A 25018-nucleotide genomic window follows, 5' to 3' on the forward strand; every position below is an offset into this window, starting at 1 on the left:
TGTCAAATTCACTGAGCTTCCAGGTGCCCAGACATCTGGTCAAACATTATTGTGAGTGTGTCTGTGAGGGTGTTTTTGGATGAGATTAACATTTGAGTCAGTAGACTGAGTAAAACAGATTGTCATCCTTAATGTCAGTGGGCCTCCTCCAATCAGCTGAAGGCTTGAACAGAACAAACTAGCTGACCCTCCTGCAAGTAAGGGAGGAGTCCTCCTACTGACTGCCTTCAAGCTGGGACATTGGCTTTTTCTTACCTTCAGGCTCAAACCAAAAGATCAGCTCTTCCTATGTCTCGAGCCTGTGGGCTAGAACTTCACCATTGGTTCTCCTGAGTCTCCTGCTCACCATGTAGATCTTGGGACCTTCTCAGCCTTCCTAATCATGTGAGCCAATTCCTTTTAATAAGTCTATATTTATATACACATCCAATTGGTTCTATTTATCTGGAGAACTTAGACTAACACACTGACTTTGACTAAAACCTGATACTTTAGATGCAGCCTTAATAAGTTCCTTAGCATTTCATAATCTCCAATTCAGTTGATATTCTAACAGTGAGACTTCTAATACAACCAGGTTGTAAAAATTATTGCACTAAGACTATCTCGTTCATCCATCCATGCAACAAATACTGAGTTCCTACATGTCACACACAGTTCTAATCTCTGGGGAGACAGCAGTGACCAAAACAGAGAAAAATCCCTGACGTCATGAAGCTTACATTCTAATGGGGGAAGACACAGATAATGAACAAAATAGATCATAAAACATATTGCATGTCAGCTGATAATAAAAAATGATGGAGACAAATGAAGCACAGAAGAGGGATAGAGTGTTGGCAAAGGGGTGAGGTTGTAATTTTAAATAAAGTGGTCAGGGAAGAATTTACTGAGATGTTCTTAGAGTAAAGGAGGTAAGAAACTGGGCCATGAAGACATCTGAAGAAGATCTTTCTAGGCAGAGGAAGCAATGGGCATAGGAAGTTAAAGGACCACCCAAAGAGTTCAGCACGGTTGAGGAGGAGTGACTGAGGGAGAGAAATAGAATATGAAGTCAGGGAGGTGATGGAGGGAGGGGGCAGATCACATGGGGTCCTGAGATGGGAGATTATGGAGAAGAATGACAAGATCTAATTTATGTTTTAAAAGAATAATTGGATCCCATGTTGAGATTACATGGGGCAGAGATACCAGTTAGGGGGCTGTTGGCAATAATCTAAAGGAATTATGGGTGACTTAGACCAGGTAGGAAGTGGGAACATCCAGGCAGAACTAGCTATATAACTCATGCTTCTAGTACAATGGCAGTGCAGGATCCCTTGTTCAAAAATTACTGAGTTTTTAAATGGCACAGCCACTATGGATGGTATGGCAGTTCCTCAAAAAATTGAAAATAGAAGTGCCATACGATCCAGTAATCCCACTTCTGGGTATATATTCAAAAGAATTGAAAGCAGAGTCTCAAAGGGATATTTGTACACCCATGTTCACAGCAGCACTATTCTCAATAGCCAAGAGACGGAAGAAACCCAAGTATCCATTGACAGAAGAAAGGATAAACAAAATGTGATCTATACATACAGTGGAATATTATTCCATCTTAAAAAGGAAGGAAACTTTGACACACGTTACAACGTAGAAGAACCTTGAGGACATTATTATGCCCTGTGAAATAAGGCAGTCGCAAAAAGACATGCTGTGTGATACCAATTGTATGGGCTATTTAACATAGTCAGATTCATAGAAACAGAAAGTAGAATGATGGTAGCCAGGGGCTGAGTGGAGGAAGGTGTGAGGGAGTTGTTGCTTAAAGGGTTTTGAGTTTGTTTTACAAGATGAAAAAGATCTGGTGATGGGTTGCCCAACAGTGTAAACATACTCAACACTGAAGTGTACACTTAAAAATGATTAAGACGATACACTTTATGTTATTTTATCACAATTAATTTTTTTTCCTTATTCACAGTTTCAACACAGCAACAGCAGAGCATTAAAGCAATCCCAGAGCCCTGAATATATCCAGGATATATTTGAAGTTAGAGTCAACAGCATTGGCTGAGCAATTGGATGTGAGGTATGAGAGAAAGAGAACAGTCAAGGTGACACTAAGGGTTTTGGCCTAGAAGGATGCCATTGCAACTGAAATGAAGGTAAAACAAAGGTGACAGCTGTAGGAACAGAGTGGGAGCAAGAGGTGGAAATGACGTCACTTGGTGTATCTATTAGACATCCAAGTTGAAGCGCTAAGTGGAGAGTTAAACAAGGGGGTCTGGAGTTCAGAGGAGATGGATAGGCTGGGAATACATGATCTTGAGAGTTAACAATATACAGATTTAAAAGCCATAAGACTGCCTGAGATAACCAAAGAAATGAGAGAAAATAGAAAAAGAAGATACAAATACATAAGAGGGAAGGACCAGAGGGATGAAAGGGAAAATAGGAGAGTACAGTATTCTGAAGGCCAAGAAACAATGTGTTTCAAAGAGGAGGAGAAAGGATTAATCTCCAAAATTTCCAAGCAGCTCATGCAGCTCAATATCAAAAAAACAAACAACCCAATCCAAAAATGGGCAGAAGACCTAAATAGACATTTCTCCAAAGAAGATATACAGATTGCCAACAAACACATCATTAGAGAAATGCAAATCAAAACTACAATGAGGTATCACCTCACACCTATCAGAATGGCCATCATCAAAAAATCTACAAACAATAAATGCTGGAGAGGGTGTGGAGAAATGCGAACCCTCTTGCACTGTTGGTGGGAATGTAAATTGATACAGCCACTATGGAGAACAGTATGGATGTTCCTGAAAAAACTAAAATTAGAACTACCATATGACCCAGCAATCCCACTACTGGGCATATGCCCTGAGAAAACCATAATTCAAAGAGTCATGTACCACAATGTTCACTGCAGCTGTATTTACAATAGCCAGGACATGGAAGCAACCTAAGTGTCCATCGACAGATGAATGGATAAAGAAGATGTGGCACATATATACAATGGAATATTACTCAGCCATAAAAAGAAACGAAATTGAGTTTTTTGTAGTGAGGTGGATGGACTCAGAATCTGTCATACAGAGTGAAGTCAGAAAGAGGAAAACAAATACCATATGCTAACACATATATATGGAATCTAAGAAAAAAAAATGGTCATGAAGAACCTAGGGGAAAGATGGGAATAAAGACACAGACCTACTAGAGAATGGACATGAGGACACGGGGAGGGGGAACGGTAAGCTGGGATGAAGTGAGACAGTGGCATGGACATATATACACTACCAAACGTAAAATAGCTAGCTAGTGGGAAGCAGCCACATAGCACAGGGAGATCAGCTCGGTGTTTTGTGACCACCTAGAGGGGTGGGATAGGGAGGGTGGGAGGGAGGGAGATGCAAGAGGGAAGAGATATGGGAACATATGTATATGTATAGCTGATTCACTTTGTTATAAAGCAGAAACTAACACACCATTGTAAAGCAATTATACTCCAATAAAGATGTTTAAAAAAAAAAAACAAAAAAAAAACAGGAGGAGAGAACCAGCTGAGTCAAATGTTGAGAGAGCAAGAAACATGAGGACTGGGAATGATGAATGGATTTAACCCCATGGAGGCCATTGGCGACCTTAGCAAGAGGGCAAACATGAAGTGGGTTCAAGAGAACAGAGAGGAGAAATCAGAAATGGCAAGTACAGACAATTCTTTCAAGGAGTTTTACGGTAAAGCAAAAGGAATATGGAGCCAAGAAAGGGTATTTTTAGGTTGGGGAAGATAGCAGCACATTTGTAAGCTGATGGAAAGATCCAGTAGTGAAGAAGATGTGATGACACATGGGGAGGGTTGCTGAAGTGCCACCATTGAGAAGGCCAGAGGGGATGAGAGGACAAGTGCACAAGAGGAGGGGTTGCCCTTTGCTATGAGGAGTTCATCTGCTTAAATAGACATTTCTCCAAAGAAGACATACAGATGACCAGCAAGCGCATGAAAAATGCTCAGCATCGCTAATTATTAGAGAAATGCACATCAAAACTACAATGTGAGGGGCTTCCCTAGTGGCGCAGTGGTTGAGAGTCCGCCTGCCGATGCGGGGGACACGGGTTCGTGCCCCGGTCCGGGAAGATCCCACATGCCGCGGAGCGGCTGGGCCCGTGAGCCATGGCCGCTGAGCCTGCGCGTCCGGAGCCTGTGCTCCTCAACGGGAGAGGACAAAACAGTGAAAGGCCCGCGTACCACAAAAAACAAACAAACAACAAAAAAAACCCCTACAATGTGATATCACCTCACACCGGTCAGAATGGCCATCATTAAAAAATCTACAAATAACGAATGCTCGAGTGGGTGTGGAGAAAAAGGAACCCTCCTACACTGTTGGTGGGAGTGTAAATTGGTGCGGCCCTATGGGAAACAGTGTGGAGGGTCCTTAAAAAACTAAAAATAGAGCTACCATATGATCCAGCAATCTCACTCCTGAGCTTACATAGGGACAAAAACATAATTCAAAAAGATTCATTTACCTCTATGTTCATAGCAGCACTATTCACAATAGCCAAGACATGGAAACAACCTACATGTCCATCGACAGATGAATGGATAAAGAAGATGTGGTACATATATACAATGCAATATTACTCAACCTTAAAAAAGAATGAAATAATGCCATTTGCAGCAACATGGATGGACCTAGAGATTACCATACTAAGTCAGAAAGAGAAAGATAAATACCATATGATATCACTTATATGTGGAATCTAAAATAAGACACAAATGAACATATCTATGAAACAGACTCAAAGACATAGAGAACAGACTTGTGGTTGCCAAGGGGGAGGGGGAAGGCAAGTATTGGGAGTTTGGGATTAGCAGATGCAAACTATTATATATAGGATGGATAAACAACAAGGTCCTACTGTACGGCACAGGGAACTATATTCAATATCCTGGGATAAACCATTATGGAAAAGAATATGAAAAAGAGTATAACTGAGTCACTTTGCTGTACAGCAGAAATTAACACAACATTGTAAATCATGTACTATACTTCAATAAAATAAGTTTTAAAAAAAGAAGACGGTTTGTCTGAAACAGCAGAGAAGGAGGATATATGGACATATGAGCGGGGTAGATGTGGTGGAGGGTTCTGGGGGTTCTGTCCATATTTTCTCTCTTAGTGAAATAGAAATCAAGATGATCAACCAAAAGTCAGAAGGGGGAAGTATGGAAAATCCCAGGAGAAAGAAGTTATGAAATAATTGTCCAGGAGAGTGGAGAAAATGAATGAATGAGGGAAATATTATCCGATTACCTATTTAGCACATATAAAGTAACCCCGATGTGAACACTGTCGCCAGTCTGTTAAACCCCAAGCTCCTCACTCATTCAGCAGGTATTTCTCAATCACAGAATGTGGTTTTGGTGACATACTTAAAATATATTTGAAATACCCCTATTACATGAGACTTATTTAATAGGATCTGTTTATATCATTTCAGTACTATTGATGTTCCAAGCTCTTAAATCTTCCAGTAAAGTTGAACAAAGCCACTAGTTTAACATCACCTACTGAGCCATAGAAATGTGTTTGTATTTGTTGTATTAAAGCCTGATGGTGTGGCCGAATAGGGTAGTTTAATTTTCCAGCTGTTAACATCTCAAGTGTAGGGTAGTTCTCAGTGTGCTATTGGCAAGGATCATCTCATGACGTGTCAGTGTCAGTGTCACTAGGCAATGGCCTCCTACCATTGCTCCATCTCCCTGTCCACTTGATTGCCTGATTTTCCTTCTAAAATAGAACAGCTTTGAGGAGATAAAGCCAAGAAAGGGAAAAAGCGTGTTTGGTTTAACTCACTACTGTCTTCTCTGGCACGTTGTACAGAGCGAGCACTCAATTTATTAAAGAAATAAATGGCTAGCGTTTTCTAGACGTAGTAAAAATGACAAAGGGCCAAAGATATGTTTGCAAATAACAGGGTAGGGGTAGCTGCCTCCCCAAACTTTTGATGATCCAGACAGCCGCTGAACACCACAGTTATATGATAAATGACTAATATCAGTATTTACAACTAAAATCAAATATAAGCAGGATGATATATCCACACTCTCTAGTCACAAGGCCTTGTTTCTGCTTGTCTTATGGAGGGTTCCACTGCTGCTGATCTTAAGACTCAAAGCCTCTCCAGTAGCAGCCAAATGAGTTGCTGTTAATGTCCAATTCTCATAAAGGCTTCATGTGACTTACTGGCATAATTAGGAACTTTTTTTTTTTTTGGTCTGTGCTGGGTCTTCGTTGCTGCGTGCGGGCTTTCTCTAGTTGTGGTGAGCGGGGGCTACTCTTCGTTGCGGTGCGCAGGCTACTCATTGCGGTGGCTTCTCTTGTGGAGCACGGGCTCTAGGCACGTGGGCTTCCGTAGTTGCAGCACGTGGGCTCAGTAGTTGCAGCACGTGGGCTCAGTAGTTGTGGCTCGTGGGCTCAGTAGTTGCGGCACATGGGCCCTAGAGCTAGAGGGCTTCAGTAGTTGCAGCGTGTGGGCTCCGTAGCTCCGCAGCATGTGGAATCTTCCCGGACCAGGGATCAAACCCGTGTCCCCTGCATTGGCAGGCGGATTCTTAACCACTGCACCACCAGGGCAGTCCAGGAACTATTTTAAACACACTGTCATGGATAAACTAGAGATTGCTAACATGTGATCTATACCGGAAATCCCAGTGAGCAGAGCCAGTAGTAAATACACCTTGACTTGTCTGTTTTCTTTTTGCAAACCACAAACGCTAGGCACACAATTACTTTTGTGGCTGTAAGTCGGGTATCTAGTTAGTGGTTGTGGTCTGCAAGTAAAAATGGTGATTATTTCTTAAAGGGTATTGTTTGGAGTCAGGTTTATACGCCCTCTTGAAAAGCACCACCACGCTTAACGTGTCTCAAAGAGTTCTGATATTTTAGCTGAACCTCAATTTAAGAAAATAGACAATTTATCACATGTAGATTTGGGGTGAAGGACTCCTTCCTTAGCATAACCACTTACTGTAGAGTTCCTTTAAATAGTAGATTCCCTTAAAGGAGCAAAGGTCAAGCTTTTCTGTGATCAGCTCTACTTATCTGAAGCTTCAAAAAATAGCTTGGGGATTTATCTTTGCGACAGAGATGGCCACCTCCAAAATGGCCAGGGGCTACAGAACAAAATGTGGTTATGAGTCTTGATCTACTTTTCAGGCTTTTGTCAGGGACTGGCTAAAAATACCCTTGTCCTTTAAAGCATTTGCTAGTTTGCAGAAAAACTAAAACCAAAAAAAAAAAAAAAACCCCTAGGCACTAAGGTAGTATTGGTTAACTAGAGCTATAAACAAGGAGCAACTTCCAGGTGACCCTGCATCCCTGCCGTAACTAACATTAGCTATTATAACGTGCTAGGTATTGTTCTGAGTAATTTATAAGGTAGAGTAACTATGAAATAGATATTAGACTTCGTCTCCATTTTACAACTGAAGGAATAGGGAGCTTACACAGCTACTAAGGACAGAAAAACAAGATAAAGCATCCTGAGCGGCCACAGATCAATAAGAAATACTGATTCTGAGGACAAAAGTGTGGCCCAGATATTTAAGCTAGGCATATGAATATACATGCTCAAAACACCGATCTTGAAATCATGCTGTACTTAATCTTTCATTTGACAATTTCTCATCAACTGAAGGACAGTGTTGCTGTGTTCATACACAGCAGATACTTTGAGAGGCTTTGCATATGTTGTTCCTTCTGCCTGGAATGTTCTTCCTCTTCTATTTATTAAAATTCTACTCACCCTTCAAAACACAGCTCGAATTTCAAGTCCTCTTTTTGAAGCTTTGCCCTTTTTTGGTATATTTATCACTACAAAGTAGGAAAGCATATTGGAGCAGGGCACTGAAATAAGGAGCTATACCAAGTAGACTAGAAATGAGGGATAAAAGGCATTTCAGGCAAAGGGCCAGAGGTGAGAAATAGCACGTTGTTTTTAGGAAACCCCAAATGGTTAGGTTGCAAAGGACTCTGCTGGATTGGTTGAAAAGGAGACTGGACAGGCAGGCTGAACCAGAAGAGGCTAAAGGGTTTACATTTTATCCTGTTAGTGATTGATGGTGAGTCACGAAGGGATTTTAAGGGGAAGAAAAACATCTTAATAAACTGTACACTAGAAAAAAAAAAAAAGCCTGTGGAAATGTGGAATCTGGCCTGGAGATGAAACTGGAGGCCAGTATAGTAATTAGCATAAGAGGAAACAGGCAAGAAGGCAATCCAGATCTGTGAAAGGGTGGACCCAAGAGACATCAGAGGTCATAGCTGTTATGTTTTACAGCCAACTGAGTAGGGCTGCTGGAGGGGCTGCCTAGGAGGACTCTTGCGGTTCTGGTTTAGGTTACTGGGTCCATTTTGGTAACACTGATCTTTCAGGCAGGAAGCACTGCAGGAGGAACAGGTCTGCGAGTCAAGTGTGAAATGAGGTTTTGAGACAGGCTGCCCTGAAATGTTGACGAATACTCAAGGAAATCCAGTATGCAGTTGGAATAGAGGTCTAGAGGTCAGACTGGGAGATAAAAATGTTGGAGTCATCGTCCTATTAATGCAGTTTGAAACCATGGGGGTGAGATGAGGCTGATTAGGGAGCAGAAGAAGAGGACCAAGTATGGACACTGAGCTCTAAGAAGCAGGCCAAGGAAAGGAAGCCAGTGGAAGACACCTGACTGAGAAAAAGAGGCAGACAGGTAGGAGGGCAAGTCTCAGGAGTAATTTTAGTAAACACGGGAAACGTGTTATAGCAGCAGAACTGCAGCACAGAGCTATGGCAAGACAAGGAACTAAGAAGTTAGCTTTGGGCAGCAGTGGCAGCATGAGCTCCGTGAGAACAGTGGTGCGGTGGAGGCAGAAGCAGCGTGAGGAAGGACGCAAAACAGGAAGCAGAGAGGTGAGGAGGGCTGACCACTCTCTCAGAAAGCGTGACTGGGTTTCTGAGGACCCCAGAGTAACTACGAGACACAAGAGGGAGAGAGGAGCTCAATAGAAATCGCTTTTGTTACATTCGTGGTTGTGTTTTGCTTTTTAATCCGAAAGATTTAGGGCAACTTTAAATTCAGTACGAGTTACGGAAAAGAAGTACTCCAACAGAGAAGAAACAGGAAACTGGTGGTTCAAGGTCTGAAACATGAGGGATACTGAGATCAGAGCAGCTATCTTCACCTCTTCATAGGAATTTCCCTGTAGCATAGAATTCAGGTATTTCGGAAACAAATGAATACATGGAACAGTATTGGTTCATGATATTTATTACTGGGGTTGTTTACAGAAAAGTTTCTTTTCCACTACTTAGGCATAAGAATAGATATTTTTCTCATGTGACCTCCTTTTAGATCCTTTATTTAAAAAAAAATCATAAAACTGTCTATATCTGGGGAGATAATAGTATCAATTTTTTAAAAAGTGAGGAGGGTTGGAGATGGGGTTCTGTCTTATCCCTTAGTAACTACGACCAAACAAGGTGTAGCACTTGGCAGGGTTCTTGCCGCAGACGCACTGGGCTCCAGGCTGCAGCTCACAGAGTGGTCTGAAGGGGATGCAAAGGCTTTTAGCTCCCATCGACGGGGCACCAGGTTCAAGATCTTGATCCCTGAAATTAAAAACAAATAAGAATTCCATTCTTTTATGCCATACATTTCTATTCTTTTTCACTGCAATACCTCATGGGTTTTATCTGTTACATGTAATTATCTTACCTGGCAGTGGTCTTTTTGATCCAATCTTCACAGTCAATTTCCCCACAGAATGGAATCTGAGCAATCTAATAAGGAAAAACGTTCAGTATTTACATTCTGTAAAAGGAACATTTGAGTTCTCTATTAAACCTATAAGCAAAAAGGATAGGTCTCCCAGTCTTTTTCAGGCCATGGTACTTTTGCAAACCTGCTAGCAACTCCGCTCAGAGGTACTCGAGATAACAAAGAATGTCTTTCACTATCCCAAACCCACACATCATATAACATCCGGATGTAACAAAGAATCGTTGCAATATACTTAAATGTCCAAATAAACTGGCTGCAACATAGTGCTGAAGAGAAGGAACAAAGGGTGAATTCTGAATCTTTTTCATTTCAAATTTGCACTGCTGCCTGCTCTACCTGGCCACGTGGTTACGAGGAGGATAGAGGGGAAAGGACAAATAGTAAACTGATTTTTAAGTTGTTGTTAAAATAACAATTAACAGGGGCTTCCCTGGTGGCGCAGTGGTTGAGAGTCTGCCTGCCGATGCAGGGGACACGGGTTTGTGCCCCGGTCCGGGAGGACCCCACATGCCGCGGAGCGGCTGGGCCCGTGAGCCATGGCCGCTGAGCCTGCGCATCCGGAGCCTGTGCTCCGCAATGGGAGAGGCCACAACAATGAGAGGCCCGCGTATCGTAAAAAATAACAAAATAACAATTAACAATCAAGTAAACCTCACTTTATACATTCTTATTAAAAAAAACCGTGCTGTTTTTAACATGTTACAGGTAAGTGAATCATTTTTCAAGTCCAAGGGTATTTTAAAAGTCAAAAAAAGGGCTTCCCTGGTGGCACAGTGGTTGAGAGTCCACCTGCCAATGCAGGGGACACGGGTTCGTGCCCCGGTCCAGGCAGATCCCACATGCCGCAGAGCAGCTGGGCCCGTGAGCCATGGCCGCTGAGCCTGCGTGTCCGGAGCCTGTGCTCCGCGACGGGAGAGGCCACAACAGTGAGAGGCCCGCGTACCGCAAAAAAAAAAAAAGTCAAAAAAAAAAAAAAAAGTCAAAAATCATTTTGTATCAGAAACAAAAACCTCTCAAATTTTCTTTCATAGACCATTTAGAATAATAGGCAGTGGGACTTCCCTGGTGGCGCAACGGTTAAGACTCTGCGCTCCCAATGCAGGGGGCCCGGCCAGGTTCGATCCCTGGTCAGGGAACTAGATCCCACGTGCATGCCTCAACTAAGAGTTCACATGCCACAACTAAGGAACCTCTGTGCCGCAACTGAGGCTCTGGAGAACTGCAACTAACGAGCCCAGCTGCCACAATGAAGACCCAGCACAACCAAATAAATAAATAAATGTTAAAAAAAAAAAAGAATAGGCAGAATCAAGAGACCTGGGATTTTATCCTAATTTTGAAATTCACTGCCTATATGAAAATCTCTAGCCCTGAGCTTTCTTTTGTAAAATGTGGATACTGGACTAAACAAGAATTAAGATTCCTCACAGCTGTGAATCTTAAATTTTTCATCTCATGTCTACTTCAAAATGAGGCTTGTCTGCAATAATAATTATGCATTAGTCCTATAAAAAATTCCTGTTAGTAGCAGAGAGATCAAAGACATGGATAATTCCCAAACGTTAGAAATGCTAGTTTAAAAGCAACTAGAAGGTCATCCAGCTTCTTTGCCAACTTCCCATCAACTAGTCCCAGCCACACCTTCCATGCTCAAATCGAGTCCCTTCTGGAAACCCTTCCTTGCACTTGGGATTTAGTTAAACATTTTTCAAAAGGCTTCTCTAAGAAGTAAAGTAAAAGTAAATAGAGATGAGGACATTACAAAAAAAAGAGTAGTTCAACAGGAGAACGTTATTGCAGGGCAAGGAAGGGTTAGTTTTCTACATCTCTTGGGTTGACTAAGCAAAATATGTTAGCCAAATTCCCTAAGTTGATAAACTGTTATTTTGATGATGTGCATTAAGACAATAAAGAGGTGGTCAATTTCTAGGTATGGTGGGTGGGACGAACGGGTGAAGGGAAGGAGGAAAGGATGGTAATAACAAGTATTTTGAAAAATTTTAGTATAGGTTTTAAAATATATACTTAAATTATATATTAACAATTATATAATTATTTTAAATATATACTTTAATTAAATATACAAATAATATAAAATTAATAATTACTGGATATATAAATAATACAAAATTTAAATATAGAAATTGTTCAATGAAAACTGAAGCAAAAACAAACCTAGAGACATAAGAGCTGAAATAACACAAAGTTATTTACCTGTATTGAAACTTGGTAAATCATTAGCACTTATGCAAACAAAAAGCATGAAAAAACTGTACATTCATAAAAGAATTACAATTCATTCCAAAAGACAGAATAGGGGGAAAACTTTAATCAGTCTCTAATTATGTAATGATAAAAATATTAAGACAATTACAAAGAATGTTTTTGAATAATAAATTTGGCTTCTCAGAAATTTTACTTTTGTTAACTCACAACACTTAAAGCTATTTTTTATAACTTCCACAAAGTTTACAGTAAGTAGTCTTATTTTCTTTTCTCCAAGCAAAAAAAAAATCACTAAGCCTTGAGAAAGTATTTCTAAAGTAATAATTTTTAAAATTAAAATGGTGCAGCATGTGAACAAATTCAACAAAAACTGTTATTAGCTTCAAAGTGAAGTTTAGATGATATGACCTGAAATTTCTTTTTACTACGCACATAATTCACTAATATGAAAGGAGAACATGCATTTTTAGGCTATTTATTCAGCCATGGAAAGGTTTTTACCTTTTTATCTTTTATTATTTCTACATCTATGTTTTAAAAAGACACAATCTTTTATAATATATAATATCTTGAACTCTGCAACAGAAAATGGTAATGACAAGAAATATTCAAAAATCATTGATCAATAGATTAATAATGAATGTCAACAGTAATAAGTATGTTACATATAAATGACATTTATTTTTCATTCAGTTAAGATCATATCCCCTTGGAAAAATTTGCTAAAATCAAGTCCTATAAATCAGACATAAAAAAAATGTTTTTTTTCATTTATACCAACAGGGAAGAGTAGAAAATCAAACTCTCACCTACATTCAAGTTCTGAAGATCCCTTCCTCCTTCTCCCCTCTCAGTAAATCCACCTTTATAAACAACAGCCTCAAAGCTTGCTTGATGGTCAGTCAACATACCTAAGCTGACCAACCGTGAGGTGAGATGAGGGATGAAACTGACTACTGAATACAAGAAACAAAATCTGCTTGGTCTCTACACGATCTTTGGACACACAACTAAAATACTATATTCTGGTTCAGGAGAGATGTTGAAATCTCTCCTGTAGCTTATCTAATATTAGAATAAAAGATATGATTCCACTAATATTTGCTGAGATTCATTTCTTTGACAGCAATGGATTAACTGATACTCTATCGATTTATTAACTCTTATGCAATGTCTTTAAGACTGTACTGCAAAAGTGACTACCGTGTTTCTATAATAAAGGAAATTTTAAAAGTCAATAATTAATGGAACAAAAAGTTATTAAAAAATAAATTAGAGTGAAAGAAAAAATATACACGGAATCAGATGGCTATCCATTCTCCAGGCAGAGGGCTAGAAGAAATAGAGATTAGAAGTATATAGTCTGAAGTCACATGGCAAATTTCAGACACCAGAAAGGTGGAAGATTACAAACCAAGAATAACAGAAGGCTAAATACTGAAGAGTTATGATCTGAAGGGGATTTTGTACTCATTTCACAGATTAGTAAACTGAGAGCCAGAGAGATTAACATTTTCTCAGCTCATGCAATAAGAGACATATTAGGAGGGAATGAATATAGCCAAGCAAAGTTTTGTCTTACACCCTCAGCATGAATTAAAAAAAAAAAAAAAGATACAGAGGAAAGTACATTAACACATTTTTGACCAGACACATATTACAGCCACAGGCATTAGTTTCTGCAAAAATCCCCCAGTCGATAATGTGTTAAGCTGAATCAGAAGAGAAATCTAAATCCTAATACCAGGTCTGCTTCTGTACGGCTTGGGGTAATTTATTTAGACAGTGGTCCATGGTTTTCTCATTTATAACCTGGGGACACAGGACTGGCTGTATAATCAAACACGTGCACCAAAGTTCATGAGTGATTCATTCCAGGAATTAATAACTTTGCAAATCAAGACCTCTTCTTTATGAAAATTAAGTTTCGGCTGGCAACATCTGCATATACACAACACATAAAGCTGATAAAATCTTGAAGAGCCATTAGGGAAACCTGTGTGGTTTTAAGGAATCCAGAAGTACACAATCATTCTCAAAAACAGACTTAGAAATAAGTAATATGTTTCACTTATTATTCAGAAAGTTCAATCAGTTAAGATCTGGGTAAGTATATATGCTCAGAGAATAAAACGGGCCTTCCTTATTTTAGGAATCTGCACATTACATTTCTAAAACTAGAACAATGCTTACTTTAGGAACTTATATCAAACTGAGAAAACAAAATTTTTCAATAATAAAAATATTAGGGGTCATACAGAATGAATTTTGTCCAGCCAGCATAATGAGCATGAGAAAAAAACTTTTACATAATCAGTTTACAGTGTTATCCGAAAATGATATGTTGTAATGCTGCAGGAAAGACAGTGGAAAACAAAAGTATGTAATGCTGAGTAATATATAATCCTTTTGTGTGACAGGCTTTGAAAAAGGGATTAACATCATGCATAAATTCAGTGAGTCTTAAAACACCATTTACTGAAATATGTTTATATTCAAAACTTTGCAGAAGTCTCTTACCTTCCCAGAATCAAGTTCCTTCTGAAAGTCCTCCATTGTATTAGCCACAACCATATGAGTCTTAAGGTCTTCAGAAGCCCTATCAAACAATTAGAAAAGAATAAATATTTTTTCTTACTAATATAACAAAGTTTTTTTTTAATAGCATAATTTAATGAAAGAATAACAACCTGGAAGAGAGAAGAATTCAATATGAACGTCAACTCTGTCTCTAGCAGTGACATTCAGTAAATCTCAGTTAGCTCATCACTGCATAATCATGAACACTAAATAAATGGAGAATTTGCCAAGCATGCACAGGTAACAATTACTTTTGTAATCGCCATTAAATCTCTACTGATCAACATTCTAATTCCTGGCATTACCACTTATTACCTACAAGAGTCTGGGTTATTATTTAAACCTCTCTGGTCTTAGTTTTCCCTTCTACAAAACTGGAAAAATATTCAAACCTAACTACCATATCAAATTGTTGTTAGAATCAAATACAAACGCATGAAAATGTTTAAGAAAGGAAAAACACATAAATATACATTATTCGAGCTATTTTCACATACTATGTAAGTCTTTTGTAAGAACCTCAGGTTTCAGAAATGGGAATATTATTTTCTTCCACACTCAAAGTCACACATTACATGAGGTGGTGACCAAGGAAGAGAAGGCATATTTTTCTTTTCTGAACCTCAGGGCTAGACTTGTATGGACCCTGGCAGCAACTTGCTAGCTGTCCACCAAATCTGTTTCCTTTTCTTCCAACTTTTTTGCAGTGAGGTGGGCCCAAGTGACTAAGTTATAGCCAGTGAGATGCAGAGGAAGGAACTCGCCACTTCCCAGGCTGAAGCCTCAAGTAGAGAAGAAAATGCACCTTTTAGCAACTTACATTAATAAATTTACTGAATAAAAATGTCAACAAAAAACCCTGCTTTTTAGTCACTAAAGCAGTGGTTTTCCAACCAAGGGTGTACATGTGTATCACAGAGAGAGCATTTTAACATTACAGATAACCCGAAGGTATCTTTTTTTAAAAATAAATTTATTTATTTATTTATTTATTTTTGGCTGCATTGGGTCTTCACTGTTGCGCGCGGGCTTTCCCTAGTTGCGGCAAGCTGGGGCTACTCTTCATTCTGGTACACGGACTTCTCATTGCAGTGGCTTCTCTTGTTGTGGAGCACAGGCTCTAGGTGCATGGGCTTCAGTAGTTGTGGCTCGCGGGCTCTAGAGCGCAGGCTCAGTAGTTGTGGCGCACGGGCTTAGTTTCTCCACGGCATGTAGGATCTTCCTGAACCAGGGCTCGAACCTGTGCCCCCTGCATTGGCAGATGGATTCTTAACCACTGCGCCACCAGGGAGGCCCGACCCGAAGGTATCTTAAAACTAATGAATCAGAATCTCCAGGTACGAGGCTCAGGTAAGTTTCTATTCCCAAAGCTCCCAGGTGAGCCTGAGGAGAATCTCTGGAAAAGAACCTCTTTACTGAGAGCACTGTTCGAATGGCAGCAACAAGGACAGGCAGCTTTCTAATCTTTCGTCTCTGACAGTATCACCTGTTCTGTGTTCAGATGAACTTCACGTGAATTATGAATTTGTAGGCCAAATAAATCCGTGAAGTAACCCTTCAAAAGATATATTATCATTCGCATTTTCGGACAAGCAAGCCAAGAGAAGCAAAATCACTTGCCTAAAATCACATAAATAAGCACCAAAGCCAAGGCTAAAACTGGTTCACTCCTTAAATGCAAGATTTATTGAACATGAATATGAATCAGGCACAAGGTATCAGAAGATAAACGAGTAAGATACAGGCACTACTCTCCCCTAGAAACTGAGCCTCTATCCCCAGTGGCCATGGGCCTTCCTCTCTGCTTCAGGTGGGTAGGAAGGAAAACAGGGTGCCACACATATGCCACCAATCTTGTAGTGCCTCTGCCTTGAGATCTGTGATTCTAAAAGTCCCCTCTCCAGAGGTCAGGGCAGCCCCGAGGCCTCCCCTCACCTCTCACCCCCAATCCCAATCAGGAGGTTCTTAGCCTTGGTGACACATCATAATCACCTAGGAAGCGTTTAATACTCTAGGTGCCAGGCCCACTCTAGACCAGTTAAATTAACATCCCCTGGGGAGAGTCCCAGGCACAAGTATTTTGAAAAGCTTCCCAGGTGCTGCTAATGTGTATCCAACAGGTGAGAATGAATGCCTTTGTCCCTCAAATTTTATATATCATGAAAGCCTGGATCTAAAATTAACCCAAATTACTCCATGGGGCAGACAGTCCATCACTGCAAACTTAGTAGGGAGCAGAAAGCATACAGAAAAACATTCATAATACAAGTTAAAAAACACAAAGAGAAAGGCCAATTAAGAACCATGAGAGTTCAGAGGGAAAGAGTACTTTCCATGGGGCAATCAAGGATTCCTGGGTATACGTCTCAAAGGCTGAGCACAATGTGAAGATGAGAGACACAAGCAACTCTAAGGAACTGACCGGGTGAAGAGGTTAACATGGATGTCTTCCAAAATAGCGTGAAGTTTCGTCTCAGCCTCATTTTCAGCAACTGTCAGCTTTTCTCCAGTGTCTCGTCTGACAGCAACAAACTGACAGCTCTTCATATCACGTGGCCCGACTTCAAGCCTAATCGGAACTCCCTAGGAGAAAGGCAGTTAAACATAATACATGCATGTCTCCAATTGAATATATAGACTTATTCCATGGCTTTACCTACTATAAGTCATAAAAATCCAAAAAACAAAGACAGAAACAAACAACTTTAAAAAGTAGGTAACACTCCTGAGATATTACAGAAACTTCTTCCAATGAGAAGGCATAAACCTAAGGAAAGAAGGTACTGCCCGAGTGGTTCTGAGCTAAGAGTTTAACGGGGAACCATAAGGGTGGTTGCAGCTGTCTAGCTCAGTGTTCCTAACTTCTCTCCCATAACGCACACATAGAAAATTACACTTGTATGGCACATGGGGGTAAATACAGAAGGCTTCTTGAGGCTGAAGCCACCCCCCAAGCCACCTTGGTACATCCTTGACTCATTCATGGCATGTGGTGTGCTTTGGTTGGGAAGCCCTAGCTCTGGCTGCTCTAACCTGAGTATCAGAATCACTGAAGGGCTTGTCCAAGCACAGACTGCTGGGCTCCACCGCCCGAGTTTCTGATCACAGTAGGTCCAGCGAAGGGGCCTGAGAATTTATATTTCTAACAAGTCCTCAGGTGATGCTGAGACTGCTGGTCCTGGGACTGCACTTTGAGAACCATTCCCCAGTAGTCTATGGTTTTTACAGAGGAGCTTAAGGACCGTACGCAAGTTTAAGCCTTGGAAATGTTCAATCCTTGTTAATGCACATAAGGAGTCTGTTCTGTCAGTGGATCAAGGCTTAGCGAGGCCTCACTTTTAGGGCCTGGATGGAACCTTACCTGACAAACAGTAGGTTTTTAACAATTTTTTTTTTTTTTTTGCGGTACGCGGGCCTCTCACTGTTGTGGCCTCTCCTGTTGCGGAGCACAGGCTCCGGATGCGCAGGCTCAGCGGCCATGGCTCACGGGCCTAGCCATTCCGCGGCATGTGGGATCTTCCCGGACCGGGGCACGAACCCGTATCCCCTGCATCGATGGGCGGACTCTCAACCACTGTGCCACCCTCTAAAACTAATTTGGGGTTTCTGAATTTAAATTAGAAAACTCTATATACGGTTTAGCTGATAGGTGATCCCCCAAATCAATGTCAAAGGAAAAAATTTAAATGCTACTCTAGAAAAAATCACCCCTAGAGAAGACTGACTTTATAAACTATCGGGAACAAAATACTGTATACTATTATTTTATGGTTTTCTTTATTCATGCAATGCACGCGTGTGTAAGAAACAGTGCTAAGTGCAATGAGATTTAAAAGATGAATAAGAAAGAGATCCTGTCCTCAAGAAGCTTCATGTTTTGCACGGTAAATAAGGCATGCGTACAAATAATAAAAATCAGTACAGAAAATCAGAAGTGAGAAACTATCCTCAGTTGGAAGAGAAAAGAAAAGTTACTGGAGAAGGCAAAAATTAATGAGTAAATTCATCAGAATTGAAGAACACTCTATAAAATAACTGACCTATATTTACAAAAATGTCAATGCCATGAATGACAAAGAAAGGCTGAGGAACTACTTCTGATTAAAGGAAACTAAAAAGACATGATAATAAAATGCAATAGAACTACATCCTGTACTGGAAAAGGGGAGAGCTGGGACAGCTCAGAGCAAGGTTTCAAAGCTGCAGCTGGGTGAAAAGGCATCTTCACAGGAGAAGAGCCTGGCACGGGGTGTCAGAGCCCATGAGGGATAAGGAGGGCATTCATGCAGGGGAGTGGGTGGCAAGAGCAATGAGAAAGTGGATGAACACAGGGGGACCAATCAAATAAACATACTAAGGACAACTGGAGCTAGGTTTTTCACTGTCAGAGAAGAGAGTTAAAATTCGGAATGGGAGAAAACTAGATTGGGTCATGTGGGTTTTGACTGGAATTGAAGGTATCAGTGTGAACTCACGGTTATCAAATTACATAGATGGATACAGAAAAATAGATGTAAATACATGTGAGTATGTACGTACCTGTGTGTGTGTGTGTGTGTGTGTATGTACACACGCACACGCATTCCATAGCTCCATCTACTGAGAAGGCTTGGAAGCAGTGAGAGCTCAAAAGTGATGGGCATACCCACACTAAATACCATTCTTTCCTTAAAAGAACCAGGGCTTCTTAGATATATGGCTAATTGCAGAGTTGGGGGAGAGATCGAGAACAAGATAAACCCTACAAGATCTTCTGCCAAAAAGCAAGGACGTGCTAAAGAACACAAAAGTTAGCTTTAAGGGATCCTACTGGTCCCATCGAAGACAAATTTGAGCATCAAAATAAATAATAATAGTAACAGATTATAACCCACTGAATAATCTCAGAAACCATGGGTCCATAAAAAATTTTAATTAAGTAAAAAGCTAGTGAGGAATGTCAAGACCATGATAACTAAAGAAAAACTGAGGAACTATTCCAGACTAAAAGAGACTAAAGGGACATGATAACTATATGCAACACATAATTCTGAACTAGATCCTTCTGCTATGAAGGACACTAGCTGGACAACTCACAAAACCTGAATGGGTCCCAGAATTAGATGGCAGTAAGTCTCAATGTTAACATCCTGATTTTATAGGCTTTATTGTGATTATAAAGGAGAACATGTTTGTAGAGTGATGGGGCATCAAGGTAGCATCTTGTTTTCAAATGGTTCAGGCAGGAAAAAAATTTTTGTACTGTACTTCCTTTATTGTAAATTTGTGTTTGTTTCATGATAACAAATTTTACAACCCAAGTGGAAGAAGCAGCACAAGCAAAGACACAGAGGAAGAAAAATAGACTGAGAAGAGGGAAAAGATCTATGAAAGGGGATAACGGAAAACAAAAGTGGAAAGATCATCTGAGGCCAAGTCATACAAGAGGCATGTATTTTATTGGTAGTTTTTCTAAGTAACTAGTTATGAATTTACTTATAAGGGACTCCTGGTTTTTGTTTGTTTTTCAACAGCAATACAAAATTATCTTAATCATCCAATACAGTAAAAAAAAAAAAAAGTGGTTAATTCACTCATATTATTTTCCCCTTTCTATTTCCCATTTTCCCCTATTTTCTAACTTAGAGTTATGGGAGTCAGTCGCTGGGTCCTAGTCTGGCAACCAAACCATACATCTCATTTATTAATCTGGGTGAGCTTCACAATACATACATCACACACACACACACACACACACACACACACACACACACACACGTGCACACACTTTACAAAGTGAATCACTATCGAATAAATATGAATCTAGATATCCCAAACTGTTTTCTTTCCTTGGAAATTCCTGGCCTTTAATGCAGTAGCAGTGCTTTTCACTAGCTAACAAACTCTCTTTCTCAGTGTTCTTTAATTTTCAGCATCAAGTTTAGAACTTAGGGGCTTTGTTTTCTTTCCTAACTACTGTAGACAAGGAAGCTGCAGCGGAGCCAGGTCACACTAAGGTGCCTCCCCCACATAGTACAGGTTCACCAGGGTACTGCAAAGAAGAGGGACAGAGACAAAGTCACGTCAGTCCGAGGAGGAGGAGTGAGATCAAAGAGGAAGGGAAAGAGGAGAGACACAGAAGTAAGTGTGGATGACTTTTGTTCTTCCCTTTCAGTCCAGCTAGTAGCAAGGAACAGGTTTCTTTTTGGTACCTCAGGCAAGTACAAATGGGTTTAGACAAGGTATTACTGCAATCACACAACCACTATTTCAAAGTAAGTAAAAAAGACTGCAATTAAAGGGACATTACAGAGAAAATATTCACCTTTAAAGTCTTCATTAAAGGTAAGAGAGTAATATATTTTTTTCCTTTGTTAAAGGAAAAAATGTATTACAAAAAGGAAAGCAATATCAATATAACTACTATTCTTCAGCACAGAGATTTATCTTAGGGGCCATTTAAAACAAATATGGGGATAAAGATTAGCAACTTTGGGAACCCGATATGTACACTGAATAATCCCAGATTACTGAGTTTCCATATTTGAAAGATTGAAGCTGCAATGTCACTACACCTTCTTATCCACTGCCTGTAATACGAGTTTATAAATTCTTGACTCCTAATTGCTAGTTCTAACAAGATCCCCGTCTCATCATAAGAAAAAAAGTTAAATCCCAGAAGTTTGAAAAATGGAATAAAGAATACAGATCATCTATTAATGACAATGTGCAACAAATAAAATTTATATCAAAAACATTAAACCAGAATTTAGACTAGCCTTGAATATACAAAATAAAAATCAACAAACCGCTGTGAAACAATGTGGCGTGAAAAACCAAGTATGAAATTAATCTCTGACTAGTTGTAACAATGACAGCTAGTTGATGCCCATGCACCACTATTCTGATAGTCTTACTATTTAAATAACGTATTTATTTTATGAATTCTTGATATAAACATTTTAGTAACAACCATATGAGGTTTATTAACCATAAACAAGGTCTTCACGATCACTTTAATTCTAGTGTACCAAAAATCCAAATTGGGAGCGTGGGAGTAAAATATGCAACTGAAGAATTTACCTTGAGCTCCCAGTGATTGAACTTCCAACCTGGTGAATAGTTATCTCGCAAATCAGCTCTAACTCGAATATTAACACTGAGTAACCGCCTTCGATAATCATTGCATTTTGCAATCAGAGCATCTCTGTCTTCTTCAGAAAGTGCATTTGTAATGCCACAAGGAATAACCACCACCTAGAATCCAGCACAGTATCACAAATTTATACAAAGGAGCAGTATATGGAAGTAATGAAGTCACATCACCACATAGTATCCAGGAGTCAAAACCTCCTAGTGACTATAAGCCTTCACACAAATCAACTTGGATGGTTTCTAATCTACACAGAATACCTAGCAACTATTTAACAGCTGCATATTGTTTGTCCATGCTCAATACATCTGTTTTTCATTTAACCTATTATGAACCATTATTCAAAAAATAATTTCTAAAACTTTTATAAAGTAGGTAAAAAAATTAAAAAACAGTAACACAAATAATATACATAGTTACACAATACCAAGGTCTAGACTGCATTCTACGCTGTTTCTGTATCAGCTAAATCTACCTGAATGACACTCAGAAAAAAAATCACACTTTAAAATTTTCTTCGCTAAATATGGCTTGTATTTTATAAAAGAAATGATAAACAGAAATATTTTCCTTACCTGAACACAGGCTACACGGGGTGGTAATACTAAGCCCATGTTGTCCCCATGAACCATGGTCATAACACCAATAGTTCGAGTTGTCAGGCCCCAGGAGTTTTGATAGGCAAATTGCTTCTCTCCTGGTGTCTTTGGATCTTCAAAACTGATTTCAAACATTTTAGAAAAGTTCTTCCCTAAATGATGTGATGTTGCTCCCTAAAATAGAGATACACACCTTTTAATTTTGATAACCTATTAATGCCTTTGAAAATAATTACTATAAGATCACACACCTTAAGATGGCACTAGACCTACTTTACCTGCCCTGATTTTTTATATTAAATTTTTAAAGCATAACTGATACAACAAAGAGACTAAGATTAGTCAAAAAATACACAGTAGCATACAGCTATGAGCAGCCCCTCTTATAGGAGTTACTTTAATTACAAAGGTTTTTAAAAAATCCATGCTTTGGTAATTCAGGATATAAGCCTTGATTTAAATGACCTTGGAGATTTACAGGGAATGGGACAGATTGGCCTGAAATTACAATATGGCCTTAGAAAACATGTGATATACTGATTTTTAAGAGTCTACTTCTCTGATGACAGAAGAAGCTGGTCAGATCTGCCCACGGGCTATGCTTACAGTCACCCAGGAATCCTACGCAGCAGTCTGATACCTGGATAGCCCTTCCACTGGCAGATATAAATGCTTCTACTGTAGTTGTGTAGTCTCCTCCCGCAAACTTCTCCTTTTCAGTCTTTCTTCCCTTTACAACAGGAATTGCCAGGAGTTCTTCATATACCTTAGCATATAAGTCAAGTATCTGCAAAACCTGTAATGTTTTAAATGAAAAGTGTTTAAATTTATGGTATATTTATTGATGATAGATCTATAAAAACTGTACTATTTAAAACCGATTGTGGGGCTTCCCTGGTGGCGCAGTGGTTGAGACTCCGCCTGCCAGTGCAGGGGACACTGGTTCGAGCCCTGGTCCGGGAAGATCCCACGTGCGAGAGAGCAACTAAGCCCGTGCGCCACAACTACTGAGCCTGCGCTCTAGAGCCCGCAAGCCACAACTACTGAGCCCACATGTCGCAACTACTGAAGCCCACATGCCTAGAGCCCATGCTCTGCAATAAGAGAAGCCACTGCAATGAGAAGCCTGAGCACTGCAATGAAGAGTAGCCCCCACTCGCCGCAACTAGAGAAAGCCCACGCAGCAACAACAGAGACCCAACTCAGACAAAAATAAAATAAATAAATGTATTAAAAAAGAAAAGAAAAAAAAACTAATTGTGGTGGGAAAAGCACTTCAAACAATAAAAATCTTTTTTTATGGAAAGGTCAAAGCAGCCAGTGTGAATTTATTAAAATATTCAACAAAGCAGTACGCAAAATAAGTGGAATAAGTTTTTAAAATACAAATAACTTTAGAATATAAGAGAAAATAAATGCTTATGAAAGATACACAGTAACCAGGGTAAAAATCTCCTGAAGAATAATTAATTTCACCCATGGGATTATAATTTCTTCTACACATTGAAGTCCAAAGCTATTTTCATCTGAAAATTTAAAACGGCACATTTTCTAATAAAATTTCAGTAAGCAGTTTCTTAAGTCCACGTACATTTGAATTAACTTGTTTCTTCTTTTAACAGATACATAAATTTTAAGGAACAAAATAATTTATACCAGGAAATTATCTTTTAATGTCATTTTGAGATCAGGCCAAATTTCAACTTACAGTTATTTACTGAATGATTACTACGTAAATAGATAGCACTACATTACTTACAGCTGCGGGGGGGGGGGAAGCACAGCCTGGACAAAGAATTAGAACATAATTAATATGGAAGACAACTGTTATACCTCTTCTGCTGCCTCTTCAAATGTAGCAAATGCACTGTGCCCCTCCTGCCAAAGGAATTCACGAGTACGTAGGAAAGGCTGAGGATGCTTGAACTCCCAACGCTGGAAGAGGCAAGAACACAATTTAATCTTTAGAGAGAGCTTTTCAATTTTTGGTAACAACTTTATACGGTAAGTAATCAGAAATCATAATTGTAATCCAAAATACTTCAAAAATGCTTCCATACTCCCAATCCTTTGAATATAAAAACAAGAAAAAAAAATGTGTGTGTTTGTGTGTGTGTGTGTGTGTGTGTGTGTGTTTAAATGAATAAGAAGAATAATGAAAGAATGTAAGAAGGGGTGTGCACCTACCACCACATTGCACCACTGATTGAGCCTGATGGGCAGGTCTCTGTGGGACTGCACCCACTTCGCGTATGCAGGATACATTACTGAAAAGACACAGGAAAATACAGGCAGTTAGTCACTAAAGGTTTTATTCCCCTTTGAAGGCTGGTTAGTGTTAAACAGGAAACATAATTAATAGGAATTAAAATGCTGTGCTTGTGCAGGTAAGTGAACGGTATTGTATTCCATCAAACGAATTAGTCAAGGGAATAAGTCCACCTAAAACTGACCATATTTTATTTTCTTCACAATGAGATTTACGTTTAATTTTATAGCTTTTCGGCTGTTTTACTTCTAAAAACACTAAGTGAACATCTTATAGTATATACTGTGTTCTATGTTAAGTTCTTTCCTTTCATTATCCTGTTCAATCCTCACATTCAACCCATGAAATGGATATCATAATCTCAATATTGACAACGTGGAAGCTGAGCTTAGAGAAGT

The 25018-nt window shown here is 39.5% G+C and overlaps 1 protein-coding gene across 1 annotated transcript in view; it reads right to left on the reverse strand.

The window, feature by feature from the left end:
* Positions 1–9288: 9288 nt before the first annotated feature.
* The window catches only part of EPRS (glutamyl-prolyl-tRNA synthetase), a 68363-nt gene continuing 52633 nt past the window's right edge, over positions 9289–25018 (reverse strand). The window contains exons 24-32 of the mRNA XM_029228428.1: positions 24539–24618; positions 24185–24286; positions 22992–23147; positions 22328–22525; positions 21683–21856; positions 17043–17203; positions 14561–14639; positions 9749–9813; positions 9289–9642 (exon numbers count right to left, since the gene is read on the reverse strand). Coding sequence (XP_029084261.1) covers positions 9492–9642; positions 9749–9813; positions 14561–14639; positions 17043–17203; positions 21683–21856; positions 22328–22525; positions 22992–23147; positions 24185–24286; positions 24539–24618 — 1166 coding nt within the window. The 3' untranslated portion in view covers positions 9289–9491. The remainder of the gene's footprint in view (positions 9643–9748; positions 9814–14560; positions 14640–17042; positions 17204–21682; positions 21857–22327; positions 22526–22991; positions 23148–24184; positions 24287–24538; positions 24619–25018) is intronic.

The sequence above is a fragment of the Monodon monoceros genome, unplaced genomic scaffold (genome assembly GCF_005190385.1).
Source record: "Monodon monoceros isolate NGI ecotype Baffin Bay Population unplaced genomic scaffold, NGI_Narwhal_1 Super_Scaffold_18, whole genome shotgun sequence".
In the NCBI taxonomy this organism is placed as follows: Eukaryota; Metazoa; Chordata; class Mammalia; order Artiodactyla; family Monodontidae; genus Monodon; species Monodon monoceros.